General features: G+C 29.2%; 3 protein-coding genes and 1 non-coding gene across 6 annotated transcripts; 2 read left to right on the plus strand and 2 right to left on the minus strand.

Moving 5' to 3' along the window:
• Window positions 1-1,753: 1,753 nt before the first annotated feature.
• Window positions 1,754-26,601, minus strand: LOC118068095 (follistatin-related protein 5-like). The gene is made up of 16 exons (XM_035085268.1): window positions 26,518-26,601; window positions 11,298-11,442; window positions 8,767-8,988; window positions 5,983-6,146; window positions 5,783-5,917; window positions 5,576-5,708; window positions 5,320-5,480; window positions 5,090-5,213; window positions 4,683-4,970; window positions 3,967-4,088; window positions 3,701-3,838; window positions 3,403-3,618; window positions 3,134-3,284; window positions 2,723-2,923; window positions 2,488-2,634; window positions 1,754-2,380 (listed from the first exon to the last, which is right to left on the minus strand). Exons 1-16 carry the CDS (start codon window positions 26,599-26,601, stop codon window positions 2,151-2,153), a joined length of 2,661 nt encoding a protein of 886 aa, XP_034941159.1. The 3' UTR covers window positions 1,754-2,150.
• On the minus strand, window positions 8,483-8,584 carry TRNAY-GUA (transfer RNA tyrosine (anticodon GUA)). Its single transcript has 2 exons — window positions 8,548-8,584; window positions 8,483-8,518 (listed from the first exon to the last, which is right to left on the minus strand). It is a non-coding gene; the product is annotated as a tRNA-Tyr (tRNA).
• LOC118068097 (uncharacterized) lies at window positions 10,420-11,284 on the plus strand. Its single transcript, XM_035085272.1, has 3 exons — window positions 10,420-10,751; window positions 10,817-10,920; window positions 11,014-11,284. Exons 1-3 carry the CDS (start codon window positions 10,703-10,705, stop codon window positions 11,185-11,187), a joined length of 327 nt encoding a protein of 108 aa, XP_034941163.1. The 5' UTR covers window positions 10,420-10,702; the 3' UTR covers window positions 11,188-11,284.
• LOC118068096 (hemolymph lipopolysaccharide-binding protein-like) lies at window positions 14,647-23,810 on the plus strand. 3 transcript variants are annotated; one of them, XM_035085271.1, is made up of 3 exons: window positions 14,647-15,290; window positions 20,736-21,446; window positions 22,835-23,810. In XM_035085271.1, the coding sequence occupies exons 1-3, from the start codon at window positions 14,916-14,918 to the stop codon at window positions 23,129-23,131; spliced, it is 1,383 nt and encodes a 460-aa protein (XP_034941162.1). In that variant the 5' UTR covers window positions 14,647-14,915; the 3' UTR covers window positions 23,132-23,810. The 3 variants fall into 3 exon arrangements, with proteins under 3 accessions (XP_034941162.1, XP_034941160.1, XP_034941161.1); XM_035085269.1 differs by lacking the exon at window positions 22,835-23,810 and adding an exon at window positions 21,534-21,783; XM_035085270.1 differs by lacking the exons at window positions 14,647-15,290; window positions 20,736-21,446 and adding an exon at window positions 22,253-22,766.

A 26,601-nucleotide genomic window follows, 5' to 3' on the forward strand; every position in this document is an offset into this window, starting at 1 on the left:
CATTTTTTAGATGTTATACATCATCGATCACATTAGAATTGATAGATGAGTGTTATTTTAATTCAAATTAATTTCAACATTAAATTAAAGTGAATTTTTATAAAAATGTTTATTAAGTGCATAACTTAAAGAGTTACAATATCATATTTACACTTTTTTTTGCACAGTAAAAATGTTCATTACGATTCAGTATATTTTCTATAGTTGAATATTGTAGTAAAATTAATGAATTTTAAATGATTTCTATTGGAATAAATATATTTGAAAATTTATTAAATTCTGATGTAAATTAATATTTAATTATAATCATACTCATTGAGTTTCCCGTCTAACGATTGACCTCTTCAAATTTGCTCTTGGTTTTACTTTAAGCTATAAGCCTTTACAAAATTTTAGTCAAATTTGAACAAGAACATTATAAGAACACAAATTATATGTAATTCAGAATAATTTAAAAAACATTTTTAACTATTATAAAAATTTTAGAATATTTTTACGTGCTTCATTTTTATTATAATGACTATTATAAAATAATAATTCTACATAACACTTCTTACTTTGTCAATTTTAAGATGACTATGAAATGACTAGAAGCTATTAACGATATAGTGGAATCATTGGTAAGTATTTTTTGACTAGAATAATACACTTTGAATTTCAAAATGGAAATTGCATTTTTCATATACACTGAATTCTACTAGGCGATTATAAAGCAATAAATATCATCATTAATTTTCATTAACCAAGGGAAAGTGAATTTTATTATTATCAGTTGCATTACCATTGCGAGCATCAAAGTTACTACTGTTTTTTCTTACACTTTCACAGTAAGTTAAATACTGTAATTTGCCATTAAATAATTTTTTTCACAAAAGTTCATTTTTTACAAATATATAATATATTTCAATATCTTTCCCATATAAGTGTATTTCATCATTTTATAATAACATTAATACCATTTTTCAATTTTATATTAATATCGTTCAGTACTTTATGTTTTTATGATAATCAATATTCACTTATAATTTAATCTAAAAAACATAACAGTATTCTGTTATTTATTATTTTTTTACCAGATAGAAATAATGAAAGAAATTTCATTTCTAAATTGAACAGTATAATAATTTTAAATTAAAATCTTTCTCATTTCATAAAGTTATAAATTAAAATTAATTATTGAGACGAAAAATATTTTGAATTATCAAAATTTCATATTAATATAACAATTTTCATATTAATAAATATTAAAAACAAATATAAATGACGATCATACTTCATATGTATTTTATATATAATAATTTTTAGTATGCATTCCGATATGGACAATATTAATAAAATAATTATTCGTTTTTTTATATATTCTCTTTTAATATTTATAGTAAATATTATTAAATTTATTGTAATAAATTTATTGTTATTCTTGTCGTACTTTGTCAAATGATGCAAATGTATTTTTTCTAATGATACACAATGTACGAGTTGATTATTGAAATGAAAAACATGATGAAAATAAGCGATTATCTAATTATTATTTAAAAGAGATTTCAATTTTCTTTAACTATAATTATTCTAATGTAGTTAAAGCCGTATGACTGATTTATAATCTATGACAGATAATACATCCTTAATATTATTTTATTTGAATGTATTTTTCCATAAAAATTTTTTATTGGTAGATCTTATAATAAACGCATAACAATTTAATAAATAACATTATGTAACCTTGATTTATCACTAGTTATTGTATATGGTGGACCTTAATTATTATATATGAAAATGATATTTTATAAATGGGTTTTATATATGTTATAGTTGCGATTAAATATTGGCATATCAACGTGCCATTAATTTATAAATTAATTATTCATATTATTATGCACTTTTATTATTCAAAAGAAATATTTTTTCTTATATTCATGTCATGATTAATGGCTCTATATGTATACATATACACATGTATTCTCTACCTATGTATATATGCATGCATTTTGTTATGTGTTTATTGATTCTTTTTTTTTTTTAAATATTTTTATGTATACAACTTTATTCATTTTTTTTTTATTCTTATTTGTGATCAAAAGACGATTCGAGGCCACTTGTTCGGTAAAAAATTTATGAAGATTTATTTTGGTAATTTTCAATGATGAATTTTAGTGAATTGCTACTGTAAACCATACAACAGCCCCGGGATGTACAAGTCCACCAATTTCACAGTTCACTGTTCGAGTTTCTCCATTTAAAACAAAAAGAGCTTCATTTGAAGGACTTACCATATATTGCCCAAAAATTCCACTCTGAACTATTGGCCTATTTGGGTTACCCCATTTTGTCAAATTCATTGGCATTGCTTTTCCAACACCAGTTATTATTTCCACTTTACCTAAAAATATTTCACATTATTAAAATCAATGATATTGCTTCATTCCAGTAATAGAAAAAAAAAAATATTGAAATTTGTTTGTAGAGATATTTAATCAAATTTATTACCTGTTGCTAAATTTAAAAAGAGAATATCCTCTTTGTCTGTAGATGAAGCATACAAATCATACCCATGTGTAGTTTGTGATGGATAGAATGTTATATCACTAATATTAAGTGTTGTTTTCACATCAAACGAAAATTTTAATCCATGTGCTATCATACAATTCAATTAAAAATAAATAAAAAAAGTTTTTATGTTATTCTAAGTTTAATACTATTGAAAATAAACATTGTTACTTACATAAAATTTCTTGTACAACTAAAATAACTCCACTCTCTTGTTTATCCAATGTAACAACGTGACGAGAATCCGGAGAGACCATAGGTTTTCCCAAAAGTCCAGGTTTATGGGAAAGAACAGTATCGGTTAGATAATCTAATAAAAGTTGACCAGTTGCTTTTCCAGTGATCGGTTCTTCACATTGAAGAATTACAAAACCATCTAATAAATCAGAACATTATTACATTACCGATGATCAACTATCTTCTAAACAATAAATATTGGATTACATATATTCACACCAAATAGATAAATAAATTTATTCAATGGCGTAACAATTTTATTTGTTATTTAATGTAAATAACTATTTAATTACTGTTACGAATACAAAGTATACATTTGCAAATACGAAAGATTGAATTTGATACTTACACAAAGCCGGAAATTGAATGTGGGCGGGTACGCAATTGTATGGCGCAAGATCTGCGCTTCTGGTGTACCGCATGTTTGCTAGATCAAGCTTATACATCCCTCGTTGATTTGTATGAGTGACATATCCGTATTTAAACAAGTGTCCAATATCCTGTAATAATAGATAAGACATTAAAAAAAAATCCACAATTCCTTATAAATAATTACAATTTTTTTTCATTAGAAGAAAGTTTAAAAGCAATAAAACAGTCAATATTTATCAGCATTACTTGTACATGAGGAATATAGAGGCCTCGAACTAAATCAAATTGGCCATCAATTGGTTCTGGATGAACTGTATGGTGCTTCCTTTTTTGTGCTGCATCCCTTATTACTTGAATAGTCTTTATTCCTTGATCTTCTTCATTTCGCCAATTTAATACCCAAACTTGATCTAAAGCTGGGACATATTGAAGCTCTACTGGATATTTATCTGTTGCTACAACCTATTAAAAATTTAAATTATCATCATTCACTTCTTGAATAATCAAAATATTGTGTATTTTTTTAATTAAGAAATTTACTTACATCAACAACAACCATTTGAATTTTGCTAATTACAAGAATCCTATCCTTCTCTGGTTGTGTAACGTAGACATAACGATTAGCAACATTTATAGCACGACCCCAACTGCAAGGAATGTCCTTTTCTCCACACACATATTCCTAGATAATAAAATAATCATTTTTAAATGATGAAATTTATCTTTCAAAGAGAAATTTTTGTTTTCAATAATTAATCCTTTTAAAATTTCTCAACTATCAGTAATAATAATAATAATCAATGGATTTACTTGTGTCCCTGGTATAATATCAGTGGAATAAATTTGATGATAAAGATGACAGGCAGATGGCTCATAAACCGATATTCCCCATTCATGAAACGAAAAGAATCTTCTTTCTTCATTTGGTGCGGCTGGAGGAAATTTAAAATTTATCATTTAAATGTAAAATAATAACAGTGACAGTGAAGAATAAGTTCATTTTAATCGTTCCAAGTTTAAATAAAAAAAGAAAAAAGTTAAGTAGAATTAAAAATTCTCATTAAATGATCGCATGCTTTTATCTCATTAAAAGTTGAAGTTTAATCTAAAAAATGGTTTTTAAAAATAATTTATTTGTTTATGTTATAATTTTGCTAAGGTGTTATATATATCATGTAAAATGTCGAGAGGTAATTGAAGTTACAAGCCAAAGGAGAACCACAAAATCCACAATTTGGATCGGATCAAGAGTCAAAACTAGAAAGATATCGATCGATCATTGGTTTGGCGGTAATCGTGGTTTTGTTACGTCTCATTGCTTTTGATAGAATGGCCTAAACTTTGCTCATTCAATGAACTTAACTCCATTGAATTATTTTCATCGAATTACTTGGTAAATTAACTTTCAAAAAACAATTATATAAATATATATAAAGTTACCTAACATATTTCAATAATAAGAAGCAATGAAATATATAAATAATTAATATTTTATAAATTTTTAATATCATCAAACAAATACATACTTGGCGTTGGTTGCTCCTGTATGACTAAACTGCTGATATCTCTAGTTAATCCACCAATGCTAGTTGCTTGACACATATAAGCTCCAGTGTCAGCATATCCAATATTCTTTACAACCAACTTGGTACCATTGCCAACAACTTCATATTTATTCTCTTCATGAAGTGATTCATCATTTTTTAACCATTCCACCTTTGGAAGAGGCTCACCAACTACATGACAAAACATTCGAGCTTCTTCTCCAGGGCGTTTTGATTGAAGTCTAGGTGTTACTCTTACTTCAGGAATTGCTACAATTCAAGTAGCATAAAAATATAAACAAGTTCATACCAACAACCTTTTTTGGTTTAAATAGATAAACTAAAGAAATGTAATCATTTATTCAATGATTAAATAATTATTTACGTACTGTAAACAGTAAGAACATGAGTTTGAACAACATCCTTATTTCTCAATGCATGACACGTATAATTGCCTGCATGCAAAAGTTGAACCCGAGTAAGATAGAGACTTCCATCCGTAAAAACACGAATCTATGTAAAGTAAATAGACTCTTTTGATACATATTTATTTATAATTACTTAAAATATTCAAATTTATTGAAATGTTATGTTATTAATTATTTAAATAAAGGATTACCTCAGGCTCTGATAAAGCTTCGAGATCAGCATCATTACGCCTCCAGACAAGAGGTGGTGGTGGTGTACCTGTGACATCACATTTGATTTCTACGTTATCACCAACTCGTGCTGAAATGTGATTGATCTCTAGAGATTTATCGAGAGAGACAACTGATACACCTGTACACAAATAATAAAAAAAAAACATTTATAGAAATTTTGTTCAAGTGTATTATTTCGTCTGTTATAAAGAGATTATCGTTCATTTATCTTACTGTAAAGTTTACTAAATGCCATGTAAAATTCATTAATATTAAGTCGACCATCTTTATCAGCATCGTCATAGCTGATCATGTGTCCCAGAGAGCAACCTTTACTTAGTTGTTCCAAATCTTCTCTTTCAGCAATCTGCAATTTACGTAATAACACCATCACAAGTGTTATAGATTTACATTATTCAGTTTCGAATGGGATGAACTTACCTGTTCCAATTCCTCCCGTTCTAAATTACCATTATTATTCTGATCGTAATGAGAGAACATTATACTGACTAAATATTCCTTACTATGATTATCTTGAGTCATAAGTCGTGCATGATTATATAATAATAAATTATCCTGAAAGTAAAGTTATTGTTGATGATTAAGTATTGATTTCATTTTTATTTCAATTGTAAGTTTACCTTCATTATTTCATATTCCTGAGCTGAACAATCATCTAAATCATTGACATCAATGTCTATTATGTTATCTCTGATATCTTCTTGATGACTTTCCTTTTTAACTTCTGTACTTGGAACTGTTGCATCACCGACTGGAAGAGCTTTGGGAGTTTCTCGATGTTCATCTGTAATAAAATTAAATAATTTTACAAATGGATAAATAAATGTTCTATTTCTATTTTAATACACTGTAGAGTAATTTTAACATGTCTTTATGCTTCAAGAGTTAAAATTGATTTCAAGTTGCTTTATGTATGCATGGAAATAAAAAATAAAACATGAAAGTTTTTTTTAATTAAAATTAATTAATTTTCTAATAAGAATAGTTAACAATAGATAGAAGGTTTTATGATCATTTGGTTATTCAGATGTTTTATTGAGTATAATTAAAATGTAAATTACATATTATTTCAATTGATATTGGTATTTCATTCAATTGAGGTAAATAAAATGATGGATGATGAATTGATATTCATTTGAAAATCGGATATGGGTTACAATTTAGGAATGGGGAAAGGTGTAATTAAATCAACGTGCAATAACTGTGGGATACATATTTATGAAATGGCCGTCAGCCAATTACCCAGAGAATTTATGAAAACGACGATGATGGAATTCATTGGTTAGTAAATTATTTAATTGAAAATATTAATGTATTTTAAATCCCATTTTAATATACCTTTTTATTTTAAATATTTGTGATTTATAATTTCTCAATTTTTCCTACATATCAATTAAATAATATTAAAATAAATTCCCGTACGTATAATTGTACGTACGTACGTACATTTATTTTTAAACCTTTTAATAGGCTTTTAAATATCTCAAAACGTAAAGAAATAATAAAATTACAAATTTCAAAAATCAACTCCATTTTAATAACTTCCTAATGGAAAATTAATAAAGTTTGAAAGTTAATCACGAATAATGAATCGAATTTGTTTGGAGTATCACAATAATATTATGTTGAAATAATTTTTTTCTTATCATACAAACAATATTCAAAATAAATAATATCAATGAGAGAGAGAAAGAGAGTGAATGAAAGCTGAAAAATAACAAACAAAAAAAAACATTTTCACGTGTGATACTGGAAAGTAGTTATTTTCTAATTTTCTTGTACTTTATCTGACACAAATCGAACAACCAACTGGTAACATTCAAAGAGAGATAGATAAAGAAAAAGAGAGAGGACACAATTTGTTTCTAGCATTTGCACCATACCCAGAGGGTGTACGCGTCGCGTAATTTGCGATGGAAATCGCTAGCAATATTCTCTATGTAACTGGCATGAAAGCTCCAGGCAAGTTGAGCTTTCCAACGATTACATGCGGTTGTGAGTTCACTCAATTCCTTTCAACTTTTTCAATGTACCTATTATAACTCTTTTATTGAATAAAAAATTTTGAAAATTCATGACAAAATTTTCAAGTTTAATTAACAAGTTGAAAAGTTATTATATCATCATTTTCAAATTTTATAATTTTAATAACTCATTACTATTGGCATGTTTCATGTTTTTTTTGAATAATTTATTTGTCTGATCTTGGAGTAAACGGATAAGCAATATTGACTGCACGCAAATACTGGAACGATAAGAGCACGTAAAGCTTCGATTAGTTAGTGTATGCCTCTATATTTTCGAGGGGTTATCGAAGTTTACATAATTCGGTAAGATTATTCTAGACACACTGCATGACCATATTCGATCAATCCCTATCTTCCTTTTCTCTCCAATTCTACACAAAACAATATTAATCCACTAAATTCTCTATGACAACCTTTACACTTACATAATCTATTATTTAAATAATTTCATTCCTATTTATTCAAATAAATAAAATAAAAATATTAACTATATATATATCAATATGAGAGCATATAATGACAAATTCCTACAACTTTCGTGAGTACCATCACACCTAATTTTGTGACACACTAATGCAACAGAAAATGAGATTTAAAATTGCTCTCTAGTCAAAGAGATCTACCATTTCCTTAACACTATTATTATTATTTATTATTATTATTATATTAAAATAGGAGAAATAATTGAATCATTCAATTATGTTCACTTAACTTTGAGAATTTTTAATGGAAATATCTGTTCTTTTTTACTGAAATTATTCATTTTTATTTTTAATATGCTTTTAATTCTTTTTAATTTTTATCATATAAATTTTATCATTATCTATCAATATTTTTTATCAATGTATTATTAAGTTCATTGAAATATATTCATATTTAATTTATTTTTTAATAATTATTTAAAAACCTCTTAAATAATAGTTTGCGATTTATAATAGAATATTTCTATGTAGTTTTTTTATAAAATAATATTAATCTATTGTACTACGTACATGAATTTAAATATACTCTACGTTGCTAAATAATGAAGAATTTAAAAAAAAAATAAACAGGATGATTTATTAATTATTAAATAAATAATTATTAAAAAATTTCCTTCGAGCCGGATTTGAACCAGCGACCTATGGATATCTTTTTTTTGTTTTATACATTATACAACTACAGTCCACCGCTCTACCAACTGAGCTATCGAAGGCTTGAATAACTTGAGAAATTATAATAATTTTAAAAAAGAGTCAAACAAAATGTCATTTTCTAAATCAATTTCGAGTTACTTCACATCATATTTACATAACAATCATATCCATTTCATCATCTCATTTAATTGAAGTTTTAAACTTTATTAAAAATAATGATAATTGATTTTTTGTTGAGTACCTTGGTGAAGACATCTCATCAATCTGCTGACAGTAAGTGGTGTGCCTGTGTTACAAGCAGTTCGATGTAACTCACAGTGATTTGCATAAACTTTTCCATCACTTCCGCAAACTGGTCTATGTCTTATACCACACTTTTTTATACATACACATAATGCAACTCCTCCGTCTGGTGAGAGTCGACATTTCCTTCCTGCTCCACAGTATTTGTCAAGACATGGATCTGCACAATAATTTATTATTATATTAAAATGATTGATTATCAATATAAAAAATTTGTATACATAAAACATATAATAAACTAAAGAATAATTTTTACTGTATTCCTTTAGGGATACTGAATTTAAAGATGGAAATTAATTTTTTAAAATATTTAATTCAAACTCTTTTTATCCAGTGATGACTTATATTTGATAATATCTTATACGATTAAATAGATAAAGTTTAAGGGGTTGTATTAAATAAAAAATATTAAACCACCAAATTCAGGTCACAAAATCGATATCTATGCTAATATCTTTCAAGTTCAATATTGAATTTGTAATCAATCACTGACTGTGTACCAGATGTCTTAATTTTCTAGTTTTTCCATAAAATACTTTCAATGAAAAAATTGTTAACTATTTTGAATAACAGATTTTTTTAATATACACTAGATTAATAAACATTTCGATTATATTATCAAGACTTAGAATCTAAATCAGTTTTGATTATTTAGAACTTAATATGGTATTTCAATTTTAAAAGAATTATGAAAATTTGCATTGTGTAGCATGGATAAGTAAATTATCGATAATAGAATTATTGAGTAATTGAAGCATGTAAATTAATTTTAGTTTCATTTAATAATTAATCTGAATTTCTATTTTACTATTCAACATACAAGTTATGTTTTACTAATCTATTTTCTAAAATCAAAAATAAATATAATGTAAAATGAGTCTTAACTCAGATCTTCATCGAGTTTGAGTAATGATAAGTAATGTATAATTTTTTTTTACAATTTATTTTTTCCTTATGCCTAAGTATGAATATTTTAAAAATAATGACGGTAATGAAATGTTTGTTTTCATGATAACTTATGTATATATACATGTTTATTTATTTTTATGACTTCCTCATAATGTCCGATAAGAAATACTTTGAATGATATAAATACAAGTTTATGCAACAGCAACTGAATTTATAGTGTGATTTTTATCAAAAATTCATAAAAATGATACAAACAGTGATGATTGTTTTATTTTTAACAACAGCCTTAGCTGGTACATCAATTTTTTTTTTTAAATATTTATATTTTATAATTAATTTTTAATACTAATCTATCATATTAATTATTAAATTTAGATGAAAATAATGAATGTGGTATCAATGAAAGTATATCTCTTTGTGGAAAAATGTGTGAACCATCTTGTGAACGTCCTTCTCCTAATCAATTATCATGTCCAAAGATTGTAAGTTTTTTTAATAAATAAAATTGAATTTTTTATTATTAATATTGCTTATTATTAATAATTACGAAAATAAACTGTTGTTTTATAATTTATTTAGCAATGTTCACAATTTACAAGTGGTTGTCGTTGTAATGAACAATATCTACGGAATAAAAATGGATCCTGTGTCTTATTACACAATTGTGATGATTAAATATAAAAAAATTTTAATGTTTAATTTATGTAAATCATGTATAAAATGTATTATTAAACATACCATGTTATTGTAAAGCAAAATTATCAAAGAGTGCAGTAAAAAAAAATATACAATCTTATAAATTATCATTACTATCGTGATATATCTTGATATTGTATCAATTTGGATAATTTTTGTGTATTTCGTAATACTTTTAAGAATGTTTAAATAAAAAAGCACGCAACTTGATATTATTCTCTTTAAATAGCAGGTAAATTTGTCATTTTTTTCAGACTGAAATATTTAAAATGTCGAGTATACTTTTAAATACTGTTATAATAATCCTATTCTTTGCCTGTAAGTAAAGTTTTTCTTCTTCATTGAATAAATGTCATTCTAATCAGAGTCTTTCTATGTGATAGATGTAGATAGTTTTTGTAAATTCCCGGAATATTTCCATTTTTGTGGAAGATTAAGAGAACCTTCCTGTACTCATCCTGAAGTTACTGATAATCTCAAGTGGGACGTAAGTATGAAGTAATTAAATATTTTTTAGTTGTGCCATATGACTTTTCAAAATTAATAAAAAAATTATTCTTTTGATTTTTAAACTATTCAGGAATGTTTAACCAATGGTCCAGGATGTCGATGTCATGACGGTTACGTTAGAAATTATCAAACAAAAACTTGTATGAGAAAAGAAAAATGTTTTGTAGTAACTTTAGCTAATGCAGTACATAAAACTTTGGACAGTCTTTTCACTTCAATAATGACACCTCACAAATGTAAATAAATACTTAAGTCATCAATCTAAAAAATAGTGCCATTAATAATCAATCAATGTATGAGTTAAAAAATGTATAACATTCAATAAAATAAAATCAATTGAACAAGTTTACTTACTATGCTCAAGAGCTTTATCTTGTAGAAGTGCAGATGTTGGAGAAGTTTTCACAAAATTGTCATGAATATTATCACTCAGAACCCCATTTGTTGGTGATAATGATTCCGTGGATGTTATTAAAGAATCACGATGTCGTCTTGAATGCTGTAAATAGAATAATAAATAATTTAGAACTAATGGATTATCATACTAATGTGAGACATAATAGAGTAAAGTTGAATTAAAGAACCCTCAAGGTACTAAAAAATAATAATGATAGTAGTAGATAACCAAGAAGTTAAATTTATTCAGAACTTATTGGTTTATATAGAGGAGAAATTCATTTTGTTACGTTTATTTCTCTTGAGTAAAGTGGTTGGTGGTTTCCATTATTGTACATTTATAAAATAAAGCTTCTTGTCTAACATACTTTATCACTGAGTAAATATTATTTATAAAGTGAAATTATTGTAATATTTTATCTTGAAAAAAAGGTATTATAATTTATAACGATTTATAAATTAAACAATGCTAGATACTTTTAGTTTAGAATAAGTAAAATGAACATTCAAATAATGATGAAAAGATTCATTATAAATAATATTGATTTTTATTTGTGTTTTATTTAAATGAAAATCGATAAATAAAAATAATCAAGTAGTAATTCACGGTTCTTTTTAAACAGATCATTCGTTATTGGTTTTCTGTACATTAACCGATTCTTTGCATCAAATGCTTGTTAGTGCAAAATCAATAGGATTTAAAAAAAATAAGAAAAATGTTACAGGTACGTGAAGTAATCAAGTGTACGAATGGTTTTGGATAGCTCCTCTTGGTAGTAGTTTTGGAGAGTGAAAAAGCTTGGATCACCTTCATCGATTTACGTTGGTAATCGGTAGAAGAGCCATTTTGTACAAGAGCAAATGGATTTCTCTTACCATCGACATAAAGTAATGTTATCATCCGTGTCGAATGTCTCTTCACCGTTTCGACAGAATTCATTGGTGATAGTCCAAATTGATGTTTACAACTTGCTTTTTTAATTCAATAATTTTATGATAAATCATTTGTTGTATATTTGGTCATTAAATTAAAATTTAAATAACATTTCATTGATTCCTTCTGTCATTTTTATTCATTCTAGATGATAATAAATTCAAAAAACCATCCTTGGTTCTTTCATTTATCATATATTGATTTTACTTTCTCATTTGGTACGTTCATTACAGCACTTTTATCAAGTATAAGTCAAAAAAGTACTCTATCATTGTGGCAAAATGAAATATCAAAAAGTAAGTTAGAACTTTGTCAGTAAATTTTCAACGTATGGCTGAGTAGTGTAACACTTGCTCGTTGAGAATTGGAATATTTCAAAGTATGAACCTAGAAAAGATAAAGTCGCAAAAGCAATCGAAAAATGCTGAAGTTATATGACTAAAAAAGTTCTTTTTTAAATCTAAAATGTCATTGTAAAATCTTTTAAAAAATATATAACACATAAGAATTTTTAAATTTATCACATAATGAATCTTTTCCACATCATTTTAAATATGTTTATATGCTGTTATAAAAGGAATCTTGGTTTGTTTTAAAACAGTCGAATCTTTCCTTAGCAGGCAGGATGGCGCCGAAAGCATCCAAGTAGAAAAGCCTCGTTACGGTACTATTTGCTCTGCACCTTTGGCGATATGTCTTTCTATTTCTTTCTTTACTACTCTTTTATTATTTCCTTTAGTATCCTGCTCTTACCATTCTTCTCTGTCACCTCTGCTTGCACTTTAATCTTTTCTTTTTCGTCCTGCTTGCTTTGCTCCAGACATTTTAGTCATCTGGTTTTCTTGCCAGAAGAGCTTGGTATAAATTTCTCTTCCGTTACTTTCAGGGTGCATTAATATCCACTTTTACTTTCTTTTTCTCTTCTACTTGACTGCTTTAGTAAGATCTTGAATTGGTTTAATGTAGCTAGAAGCAACCTGCTTACGATTTCTGGGCAAATCGTTAAAACCTGTTGATTTCTTTCAATCAACTTAACTAAAGTTATATTGAATATCGAGCTTTTTGTGTTTATTTTCAATTTATGACGATGACATATAGACATTGTTTATCACATGTCAAATACTTTTCAAAAACAATTGATGACCTAGATATTTTAGAATGAAAGTACTTTGATAAAAGAAAAATATGATAAAAAACAATAGAGTTAAAAGTTGCTGATGTTAACTTTTAATGTTGAAAAAATAGATAAAACAAAGGATTGAGTAAAAGGGATGTAGAGTAAAAGAAAAAAGAGTCCAGGTAGTACTGAGACAACTTGCGGAAAACTCTTCGAGTTAACACGAGTGCTAAAAGCAGGAACGTGCTTGCGATGTCATTCACATCAACTCACATCACATAGCTTGTGAGTTTCTTGTTTCGAAAAAGGTATTAACCATATATACATACACCCAACATGGATTTCACTGTGTACCTTCTCTCGGGGTTTCGTTCATGTGATAGTATCACTTTTTGTTTAATATAAATAAACTCACCAATGAATGGATACTCGTTTCCCATACTCGTTGTCTCTATATATATACATTATATCATCACTTCTATACTCTTCATACGTGATCGAGAATAAAGAGGACGCACATTCTCACTGTCTTCCCTTTGTCTCTGTGAAAACGAGGTCGAGATTTTTAATAGTTGACCTCTCTTGTTATCCTGCTTTACAGACATCTATTTATTCAACAATCCATTCCCAATTTTCGCAAATCTATTGTGTTACATAAGTTTGTAGTTTTATAGATACACATAGATGCTTCTGAACCCCGTCTTTATTGAGGCTAACCAATCTTACTAGCCAACTGGACCACAGGAATCGAAATGGCGAGAGATTTCAACTAAATTGACATCTTGATAGATTACTTCATTAAGTAATTAATGAAATTGATCAAAGTTATTGTTAATTATCATACTGATTTCTAAAGAATTTTAGAAAGAACGAAGTTTATATAGTATCTGTGGGTTATATTAAATAATGAAATAAATTAATTTTCACTTATTAAGTTTTCAATAACTTGAAAATAACTGACGTTTATTTTAATTACAACGAATTATTAAATCAACACGTTTATGATTACAATGCTTACAATATAAACAAAAGAAAATATTGAATTTTAAAAGCGGAAAGTCGTTATACTGATGAGCGTAACGAGAATTGAATTGCATCAGTTTTTCAATATGCATATACATAACTTACGTATATTTCATTATTGAATGAGTATTTCTATTAAACTGTATCCTCGAATAAATAATTGAACAGTGTTACGATTTGTCGATTCAAAACAGTGACATTTCAATACACGAAATTGTCGATTACTCGGCGAAAATTGAGTGCTGATATTAATATCACGAACAATAAAACGTGTGCATCTGATGCACAATAATACACCATATCTCTACCATATATAGACTATTCATCAGTACATAAATATAGTTTTCAAATTCGCTGAATTTTCGTCATATGTAAAAAGCTAAATGTGAGAGTAGAAGCTTTAGTTTATTAAAGTATCAATTGTTTTTTCAAATTAATATTCATGGAGTTTTTGAAAGTAATAATTGTTAATCTTCGAAATAATAATAATAAATAATCAAATATGGCCATTTATTGGATACTGATTTTTTACTATTATATAAACTGTCAAGTTTTGCTAGTTACTTCTGGCAATTACGACGAATCATCTCTAGAAGATACTCAAAATAATAATGATGAAGGTTCTGATATTCAACAATCTGGATTGAGCAGTAATGAACAAGAAGACAAAGATAACACCATTATGGAACCTTTTTCGTCTGAAGAGAAAAAAAGTGGTGACCTTACTGAATTGAAGGAACCAGAAATAAATCATGGTCAAATACAAAATTCTCATGATGCACAGTTATCTCACAATCAATTCAAAATGCATGCATTGACACATAATAAACATGAAGAAAATCCGAAAACTTCTAGTAATAAAAGGGTAAATAATGAGGTTAGCAGACGTTGTTTTTTATTGGGTAATTTATTACATTCAGCTAATAAGTTTTTTATTAATAAGCATAAGTTTTGGATGCATCATTTCGCACATCATTGGCTACGTCCACCGGTCATAGTACCTACACCATCACAACCATTACCACAACCACCGCCACAACCACCCCCAGTGACAATCGCAAAAACAACATTAACAACTACTACTCAGAAAACTACCATAACTACAAAAGTAACAACAACGATAAAGCCAACTCATGTGACCAATACTGAAAAAACAACGCCGTCTAAACAGTCGGATGGAAATGTTATTAATGAACTACCATCACCATTTGCACCACACGAAGAGATTTTCCCGACAAAACACCGATCGGACTTACCAACTACAGTTGTAGAAACCAGAAAAACATCGCCAACACTAGCCACCATCACTCAACATCCAACATCAAAATATTCAACACTCATAGTGCGCACTAAGAAACCGACAACAATCACAACAGAAGGTGGGTATTCAACTGAAGTACAAAAGACACCCTCACCACTGGATATACATACAGTTGCATCAACTGCTCAAATGAGCACATCAATTCATAAGACAGATATCACTCATTTATCTACTGTGCTGAAAACAACTACATCGTTGAATCCTACAAGAACTATACCTACTTCTACATTACTAATCTCGAAATATCCATCAACATCCAGCACCATGCGACCATCCGACAAGAGTACTACTACTCAACGACCTACAACGACAATCACGACGCATGTTGTGAAAATTACTACCCGAAAAGCCATAACCACCACTGCTACTACGATAAGTACGGTGTTACAAAAAACTACAATACCTCAGACAACGAGAAAAACGACAAAAGAACCTAAAACAACAAGAGCGCTAAAAACTAGCACAATAAAACAACATACTACGACTACGTTGCAACCAGTAACGAAAAAAGCGACATCCCCTTCGATGATATTACGAACAACTAAAAAAATTCAGACAACGATTAAAACAACAATGAAGCCTAAAATAACAACACCTCCAACAACTAAAACAATTCATACAACAATTAAAACAACAAAGAAGCCTAAAATAACAACACCTCCAACAACTAAAAAAATTCAGACAACGATTAAAACAACAAAGAAGCCTAAAATAACAACACCTCCAACAACTAAAATAATTCAGACAACGATTAAAACAACAAAGAAGCCTAAAATAACAACACCTCCAACAACTAAAATAATTCATACAACAATTAAAACAACAAAGAAGCCTAAAATAACAACACCTCCAACAACTAAAAAAATTCAGACAACGATTAAAACCACAAAGAATCCTGAAACAACAACAACTCCAACAACTAAAATAATTCAGACAACAATTAAAACAACAAAGAAGCCTAAAACAACAACACCACCAACAACTAAAACAATTCATACAACGATTAAAACAACAAAGAAGCCTAAAATAACAACACCTCCAACAACTAAAATAATTCAGACAACGATTAAAACAACAAAGAAGCCTAAAATAACAACACCTCCAACAACTAAAATAATTCAGACAACGATTAAAACAACAAAGAAGCCTAAAATAACAACACCTCCAACAACTAAAATAATTCATACAACAATTAAAACAACAAAGAAGCCTAAAATAACAACACCTCCAACAACTAAAATAATTCAGACAACGATTAAAACCACAAAGAATCCTGAAACAACAACAACTCCAACAACTAAAATAATTCAGACAACAATTAAAACAACAAAGAAGCCTAAAACAACAACACCACCAACAACTAAAATAATTCATACAACAATTAAAACAACAAAGAAGCCTAAAACAACAACACCTCCAACAACTAGTACAGTAAAGCAACACACTACGACTACTTTACGACCGGTAACAACAGTAATTACATCCTCTCCAACAACTGAATTAATTCATACAACGATTAAAACAACAACACCTCCAACAACTAGTACAGTAGAGCAACACACTACGACTACTTTGCAACCGGTAACAACAATAATTATATCTTCTCCAACAATATTACCAACAACTACATTGATACATACAACGATTAAAACAACAACATCTCCAACAACTAAATTAATTCATACAACTCTTGAGATCAGCATAACTAAACAAGAACCTGTAACAACAGTTTTCACGACACAATCAACAGTTATGCAAAAAACTACCCTACCTCATTCAACCTTTAAAATAACCAATAAGCCTGAATTATCAATACCTACAACATCGAGCACAGCTCAGCCATACCATGAAAGTACTACTACTCTACAACCAGCAATAAGTATTTTACAAACAACCACACTACATACACCAATGATTAGAACAACACAAAAACCAGAATTTTTAATACCTACGTACTTATCATTTACCACAACACAGAAATATTATGAAGAAACTAGTACTCTTGAACCCTCAACAGCAATTATCACTACGATCCACACTGACCTCCCAACCACAGCGTCACGGCATCCCACAGCAAGAACCCCACAAACATCTAAACCACTAAACCCGACGACATTCTTATCATCTTCTACAACAGTAGAGCTATATTATACAAACATTACTTCTCTTCAAACCTCTACAGCAATTATTACAGGACCTCATACGGATCTCCAGACAACAGTGTCACTGCATCCCACAGAAAAAATTTCACAAACATCTAAACCATTAATATCAGGGCTCCCATCACCTTCTACGACAGCAGAGCCATTCTCTGAGACTGCTACTACTCTTCAACCTTCAACAACAATGATTGCTACAGTCCACACTGACCTCCCAACAATAGTGACACTGCATCCCACAACAGAAATTTCACAAACTTCTAAACCATTAATACCGACGCTCTCATTATCACCTCCAACAGCAGAGCCATATTTCACAACAGTTGTTACAACTCTTAACACTGATCTCCAAACAACAGTGTTAGAGTATACCACAGCAAAAGCATCACCAACATCTAAACCATTAATATCAGGGCTCTCAACATCTTCTTCGACAGTAAAACCATATTATGCAAACGCTACTTCTCTTCAAACCTCTACAATAATTATTACGACTTCGTATATAGATTTTCCAACAACAGAGTCATTGCTTTCCACAACAAAAACCCCACAAACATCTAAACCACTATCACCAACGTACTCACCATCGCCTTCGACAGTACTTAGTACTCTTCAACCCTACACTACAATTATTACAACACTTAACACTGATCTCCGAACAACAGTATCACTGTACTCCACAGTAAGAACATTACTTACTTCTAATCTTCCAACAACTGTGCCACTGTATTCTGCAGCAAGAACTGTACGAACCTCAGAGCTATTGATATCGACGTTATCATCATTTTCTACGACAGCAGAGCCATATTATGAAAATGCTACGTCTCTTCAACCTCCTACAACATCTATGACCACACTCCATACTGATCTCCAAACACTGTTTTCCATAGCAGAGACTTCACGAGCATCTAAACCATTATCACCAACGTACTCATCTTCTTTTACAACATCTATGACTATACCATATACTGATCTTCAAACAACAGTTTCAGGGCATACTACAGCACGAACCTCCCGAACGTCTGTATCATCAATATCAACGCTCTCATCATCTACTTCGCCAATAAAACCATTCTATGAGACCGTCAGTACTCTTCAACCTTACACAACAATTGTAACAACACTAAACACTGATCTCCAAACAACAGTGTCACTGTATTCTACAGCAAAAATTTCACAATCATCTGAATCACTGATATCAACACTCTCATCATTGTCTGTAACAGCAGAGCCATATCACGCAAATGCTACCCTTCTCCAACCCTTCACAACATTTATGACTACACCCTATGCCGATATTCAAACAACAGTATCAGGTTATGCCTCAGTAAAGTCTTCACAACCATCTGAACCACTTAAATCGACGTTTTCATCATTATCTCCAACAACACAACCACACCGCGTAAGTACTACAGCTACTTCTCTTCAGCCCTTCACAACGATTATTACAGCACTTCACACTAATCTCCAAACAACAGGATCACTATATTCCACAGCTAGGACCTTAGGAACATCTGAACTACTCATATCAACATCCTCACCATTACCATCTACAGTTCAACCATTTCATGAGACAGCTAGTACTCTTCAGTCATTCGCAACAATTATTACAGCACTTCACACTGATCTCCGAACAACAGAATCATCATATTCCACAGTTAAGACTTTAGGAACATCTGAACTACTCATACCAACATACTCATCATTACCATCTACAATCAAACCATTCAATGAGACAGCTAGTACTCTTCAGCTTTTTACAACTATTAAAGCACCTGACACTGATCTCCAAACAACAGTATCACTGTACCCTACAGCAAGAACTCTACGGACTTCAGAAATATTATCATCATCTACTATAGCACCACCAAACCACGTACATGCTACTACTCTTCAACTCTTTACAACAATTATTACTAAATCATTCAACAATTCTCGAACAACTTCAGCCTCATATCCCATGTTTGAAATGACACAAACAGTCGAACTTCCATCAATTTATTTGACTGAATCTAGTACACTGCATCCATACCACGCAAGTACTTCCCTATCGAATACTACGTTCATTCCGTCTACTTTTCTGGTCACATTATTTACTCCTGCCGTTACTTCTTCTGTGAATGAATCGTCTCCAACATCTCTTCCGACATCCTCAACTATCGTAAATGATTTTTCCTTAACGCCTCCTGTCATCTTTATGACACCTTCACCTTCCTTCGTTCCATCCGAACTCTCAGCAACAACTTCCCAATTTCTTTACCCACATAATTTAACGATTTCTCCATTTCTTTATGGTTTACTTTCCAGTAAGTCTCCAACTTATTCAACTGATTATGTCTCTTCACTCATGAATAATTATGTTACTAATGTAACTCTCTTATTCCCAATTTCCACAGAAATACAAGTGACTCATTCATCGATGAACAATTCTGCTTTAAAAGCAGGGAATGTAAACAATAATCTTACACACCATCATGTAACTATCAAGCATCTTCGTGATCAAATGCCGCGCTCTCAATGGCCACAAGAAACAAAAAAAAAAGGTTTGCAATTCGAGAGTTTCAATTCTTATGATCACACACTTCCTATTACTGATTATTTATCAGATTCTAATAAAGTATTTATTCCTTTAAAAAATAAGAAAAATACAATCATTGTTAAATTAAAATTATTAAAAAGAAAATGCAGAAAATGTAATTTAATACGAAACTCATCTTGCAAATCTTGTGGTAAAATCAGATCGTGTTGTAAATTTTGTAATTATGGTAATCAACCTTATTTAAATAGTCATCAAAAAACAACAATTATTCAAAAAATTGCCACAACAAAATTTCCACTTCAGACTCATCAGAGCAGTGTAAACGTGCACGCCATTCATTCCAGTAATCAACAGGATATTTATCGAAGACGAAATAATTTACCTACGTCAAAAAAACACAACTTCAACACTAATTTCAATCAAAATATTATGGATGCAAGAGTCGAAGAGAAAAAGAGATATCAAGACATGAGATATATTGCTGATCAAACTGAAAAAAAAGGTGAAACTTGGAATAAAATTTTACCATATCTTCCACCTCGATTTAAGACCAACGAATTGAATGATGATAAAAATATAACTCAAATTGCACATACGTTTGCCAAACATATCGTTGGTACCTTACCTTTGGATTTACGAAATAATAAATTAGCATATGATTTAGCTGTAAAAATGATTTATGAAAGATTGAAAATGCACAATGATGCTGAATTTCTAGAACATGATCCATATAATAATTCAAGATTCAATCAATCATCAAATAGCAGCAATCGAGTCAACAACTGCTGTTGTTGCGATGACGAAAATTCAGCAGTTATCATGAAAATAAGTAAAGAAGAAAGTTATAAATGCAAACCGATTATAAATACAGCACCAAGTGATGGTTATATCTTACTTGAAAATATTGGATGGTTTAAAATTCATACCATTCCAAAAACATGGAATCAGGCTAGAAAACAATGTATTACTGAAGGCGCACATTTAGCATTCATGGAATCTTCAGAAGAAATAGAAGTATGCATGCATTTAATTTGAAAATTGCTTTATAAATCAAATGTAATACCAATCATTGATCAAAATATTTAATTTCATTCTTTTCAGTGGCTTCTTACAACAACATTAAATCTACCAGAAGATATATTTATTGGTGTTCATAATATGTTTGATCAAAATGAATGGATATCAGTCCTTGATACTCCAATCGAAGAAACTGGCTACATTAAGTGGTCGGGCAATAAACAAATCGACTCTAAGAAAGCTCATTGCGGTGTCTTGGTGAAGAAAACAAGACAAATTATTCATGAAATGTGTGATAATGCTCACGTATTTGTTTGTAAAATTTCTATTTAAATATAATATAATATTGTTTAAAAAATAGTTACATCATATATTGAAATTATTAATTATATAAAACAATATTTCATCAATCGTTATTTTGTGGACATTTTTTCATCAATAAAAAATGAAACATTTCATCCACACAAATATATAAGTGTATTTATTTATTTAAATATTTGATATTGAATGAATAAAATCGGCTTTCAATGTAAACTGCTTGACATAGAGAACTATATTATATGTTCTATTACGTATTTGTTATAAAGATAGACAGGCAAAAAGAAATAGAAAAAAGATATTTTCACAAGATATACAAAAAATCAGGTAGTCTGAGATAAAACAGAACAGAGTTTCTTTTGTTGGCATTCTATTCAAGACTTCTTTCTGAGTCATCTACATGATGGGGGGTTGGTTGTGTTACGGACCGTCTTTATTTACAGCAAAAAACTAAAATATACCTCTTAGAATTCTCAGTTGCTATTAAACCTTCATGGTGACCATTTGATTCTTCATCTGTGGATTCACAGTTAGAACTGAAACGAAACTTCGTCATAAGTGATCATCATTTGTGTATAGACAATGGAGTTGTTTTTGTTGATTTCTTTGATAACAACTATCTTTGCAATGCCAGAACATGGAATAAAAAGAGCTGTAGATGTAGAAAAAATTCCATCCTCAACAATAGAACCAGTTTCTACAACTTTAGCACCGCCATGTCATGATCAATCAAAGCATCGAGGTATTCCACAATTAATTTTTCCAGTGTGCACAAGTATACATAGTTCTGAAGCTCTACGTAACGTGGTGATGCATGGAATGGCATGTACGTGTGATCTCAACACCCATGATGTACACCAGAGAGACGATTATCAGTATACACCAGGAATAGGTGCACATAAACTTCATGCTAACGGAGCTACTTTCAATGAAGCGAGAAAAATTTGTAATATCGAAGGAGCTCACTTAGCAGTTATTGATTCTATAGCTGAAGAGCAAGTGAGTTATAAATGGTTAAACTTATTGTTCAATACCAATGTATATTCATTAAAATATTCTTTTTACAGGTACTATTGGATCTTTTTAAACGAACTGTAAATATAAAAAATGCGACCAATGAAGAGCAGGCCTTTATTGGTATTCACGACTTGTTTCGTGAGGGAGACTGGGTAACAATTCTTGGCGATTCTATTCATAAAAATGGCTATACAAAATGGAGCGAACGATGGGGTGGACAACCAGATAATGGTAGTGGTGTTCAGAATTGTGGTACTCTATTAAAAGAAGGAGGAATGGATGACGTTAGTTGTAGTGCACAGTTTGCTTTCTTTTGTGAAATACCAGGAATTCGTATTGTTCATTGAAATTTTTATATTTCATATATATATATTGTATGATATAAATAATTAATAACATAATCTTTTTTAGTTTTAAAGAAGATTTAAAAAAGAAATTGAAATATAAATATCAAGTAATGCATGACATAAATACACATGTATATCACTTTATACGTTGCATTATATTCTAAATACATAGAATACTAAATCTGATAAGTAAATCAAACTATTTCAATATATCCATTTGCATATTGAACTTCTTCACAGTATGAAAACTGTCAATACCATCTGTAATATTTATTCAAATCATACAATATTACTATCAGTTAAATTTCAAAACTGTCATGTTGCTAAAAAAATTCAACAGTTCAATAGAATACTTACGAATTCTATTTTAATTTTCCTGCATTCTGTCATTTAAATATTCTATTTCAACTTTCGAGACATCTCCATCAGACACATCAATATGATAACTGTTAAATCAACACTGCTATTATATTTGTTCATTATCATTATAGAAAATAAATATTAATGCATCAAACTATATTTATCATAGAGATTACCATAATATCAAGACCTAAAGAATTTTATCAATCACATATACATTGTATCCATCATGATTACTCATAAATTAAACCTGATTACAATATCTATCATTTCGTATTCAAATTACATTATTTTATGTGCAAATTATAATAATGTTATAATTAATAATACCACCTAACAATGTATTATCAATTAAGAATAAAAAGCAAATTCTTTGTGTAAATGAATAATTAGGTTTTATTGAGAATGTATGATAATAGTCATGTTTCCAGATAAAATCAATGTAACTAATATCAGGTGAATGTCTACAATTTTGTGGGATATAATATATAAATACTAGTCATTCGTGCAATGAAAGCTCTATAATGTATTTGCTGTCACGTGGATTCGTTTACGAGCCACAGTGGGTAGTCGTGGTCCACAAGGTACTACCAAAAACCCAACAGCTTCACAAATAGCATAAAGTAATGTCAATTTATGATGCCTGCATACCCACAACATGTGGATACTCTTTCAGTCTGGTTGTTGAATTTTAGCTAATTAACATCTACTTATTTTTAATTATAATATCCGTCATGTCATCAAGTTTTTGAATACTTTTGATGAAATTAATAAAATTAAAACACTTCACTGGTAATCATTGATGAATTAATATTAATCAACACTGATCTGTTGATGTTTCTGATGATTGCAGGTCTTCAATTATGATAAAATCATCATCTCAAGTTCAATATGATCTTAATTATGAGGTTGAGATTTTTCTTGTTGATGTATTGATGGTAAGTTTGATGTTGAAAAATACCTGTTTGAGAGAGTAATTATAAATCTGTTTTATAGGCTTATTACAATTTCTATTTGCATATCATGATCATTGAAACCATGGAAATGTGCTCTCTATAGTCATGTGTTAGTAGGTGAGACAATTAGATCCGCTAATTTCGACGTACCGAGGTTAATTGGGATAGCATCCAAATTAGGTATTCAAGAGGTCATTCATACAGAGACAGCATCAATCGATTATGTATTATGTTTATACAAACTGATGATGTTTTTATAAGAACTATAATACGTTATACATTTCTCGACAAAGTGCTTTAGTACCACTGCTAATCCAGTTTTTTAGAAATTTCTTTCACACATTTTAAAGTGTGTGTTCAAAAGATGTTTTTGAGATAGAAATTTATTGTATAAGTTATTATTTGTGTTCTATAGTATTTTTCTGTTCTGAATAAAAGTTTCACAATTTACGAATGATTATTAAGTGTGCAGGCAAGTTTTGATGAATTTTTATTACTTTTTGAATTATTCTCATTATTTTTTTTATAAAATATTGTTTAAACAATAATAATAGATTCTGAGTGAAAAAATTTGCTCTCCTTGGTAACTTTTACAAGAATCTGTCGTCAGAAAATTTTTAGCATCATTGAACAGTTGCTCCCTAGTAAGATTGGGTTTGAACTTATGGCTACTGGACTATGAGTGAGAATAGGTTCATGAACGACAGTGACCTTATCGAAAACATAAAAAATGTCAACAATGTTAATCGAATAGATGACATGAAATTTTTGGGTGTTGAAATACTAAATTTTCAAAAATAGAGATTTTTGGAATGTTGATTGTGATAAAACGTTAAAAAAAATTCAAAGAGAAAAATGTAAAATTGATTATATAATAATATTACATGAGATGTTGTTTTATTCATTCAATTTCCACACCATTAGTTTTCGAATGTATGAAGAATCTTAAAAATTATTATCCTGGAAAATGGTATACTGAGGCGACTTGAACGAAAACGACTCCCCCAATATATTCTATGACTCTTGGTTGGATTCGTATGCAAATTCGTGAGTCAGTTGAATCCTTCTATCTTCTTCTTTTACTTTTATGCTTTCTTCCTTCAATCTCGAATAAGAGAAAGATAAAGTGATGGAGGGACCAAAGTCCACGAACCTAGTATTCACCACCATTTTACTTTAATGGAATTTCTCTAATTTTCCGTATAGTTGAATCGTCCCTACCTATTAGACTTGTCCGTCCACATCGTTGAAGTAAATTGTTCCATAAGAAAATGAGGAAAACCAGAAATAGCTACTTTATATTCGCCGATCCCCTCTATTGTTTAATGTCATTTTTATTTCAACGGTTTTTTTTTGTCAACTATTATATTTTCCATCATAAGTCTTTATATTTTATCTCACTAGAATTCGCTTAAAAATTTATCTGCTAAAGTCTTATCATATTTTCTATTAATTTCATTCTATCAAGAAAATAATTTAAAATATTATATAGACTATGTAAAATAGTTTGTCACAGGTATTCCTATTAAAATTCAACTAAAAAAGCTTTCCAAAAGACATCTTTTGAATTCAGATAAAAAGATATACAATTTCTATCTGAATTATTTTAGATAATCGAAAATTCATCTTTTTTTTTTTCTTTTTTTCGACATTCAAATAATGTCAAAATGATGTCTAAAAAAGCAACAACATCCTCTAGACATTTCTGACATCTTAGAGACATCTTTTCAGACACCTAGATATATTGTAGACATCATTTGTTTATTTAAAAATTAATCTACATATATCAATATATTTTCAAAAAGTTTTTGTTCCTAGTTGGGCAGGTTTTGTCCAACTTTTATACAACTTCAGAATATTCTAGCAAAGTAAAATGTCGTGTTTGGGCCAAAGGCATTAAAGACCTACCAAATATTAATGAGCAAGCATTGTTGCTAATTGTAACAATTATATTTCTAATTAAAATTAAAATTACTTAACAAAGATATTATTTCAAATAAAATTCTTTCTCTCCATTACTGGACAATACTTTCTAGCCAACTTAATATTAATTAATAAATTGATACTTACTTTTAAATAAGTCGCTGATGATATTGAAGTGTAGAGATGTATTATGAAAATATAAAAGATGAGTTTCCATGATTTTGTCCACAT

Source organism: Chelonus insularis, unplaced genomic scaffold, assembly GCF_013357705.1.
Source record: "Chelonus insularis isolate UGA/USDA-ARS -01 unplaced genomic scaffold, ASM1335770v1 contig_399_pilon, whole genome shotgun sequence".
Classification (NCBI taxonomy): domain Eukaryota; kingdom Metazoa; phylum Arthropoda; class Insecta; order Hymenoptera; family Braconidae; genus Chelonus; species Chelonus insularis.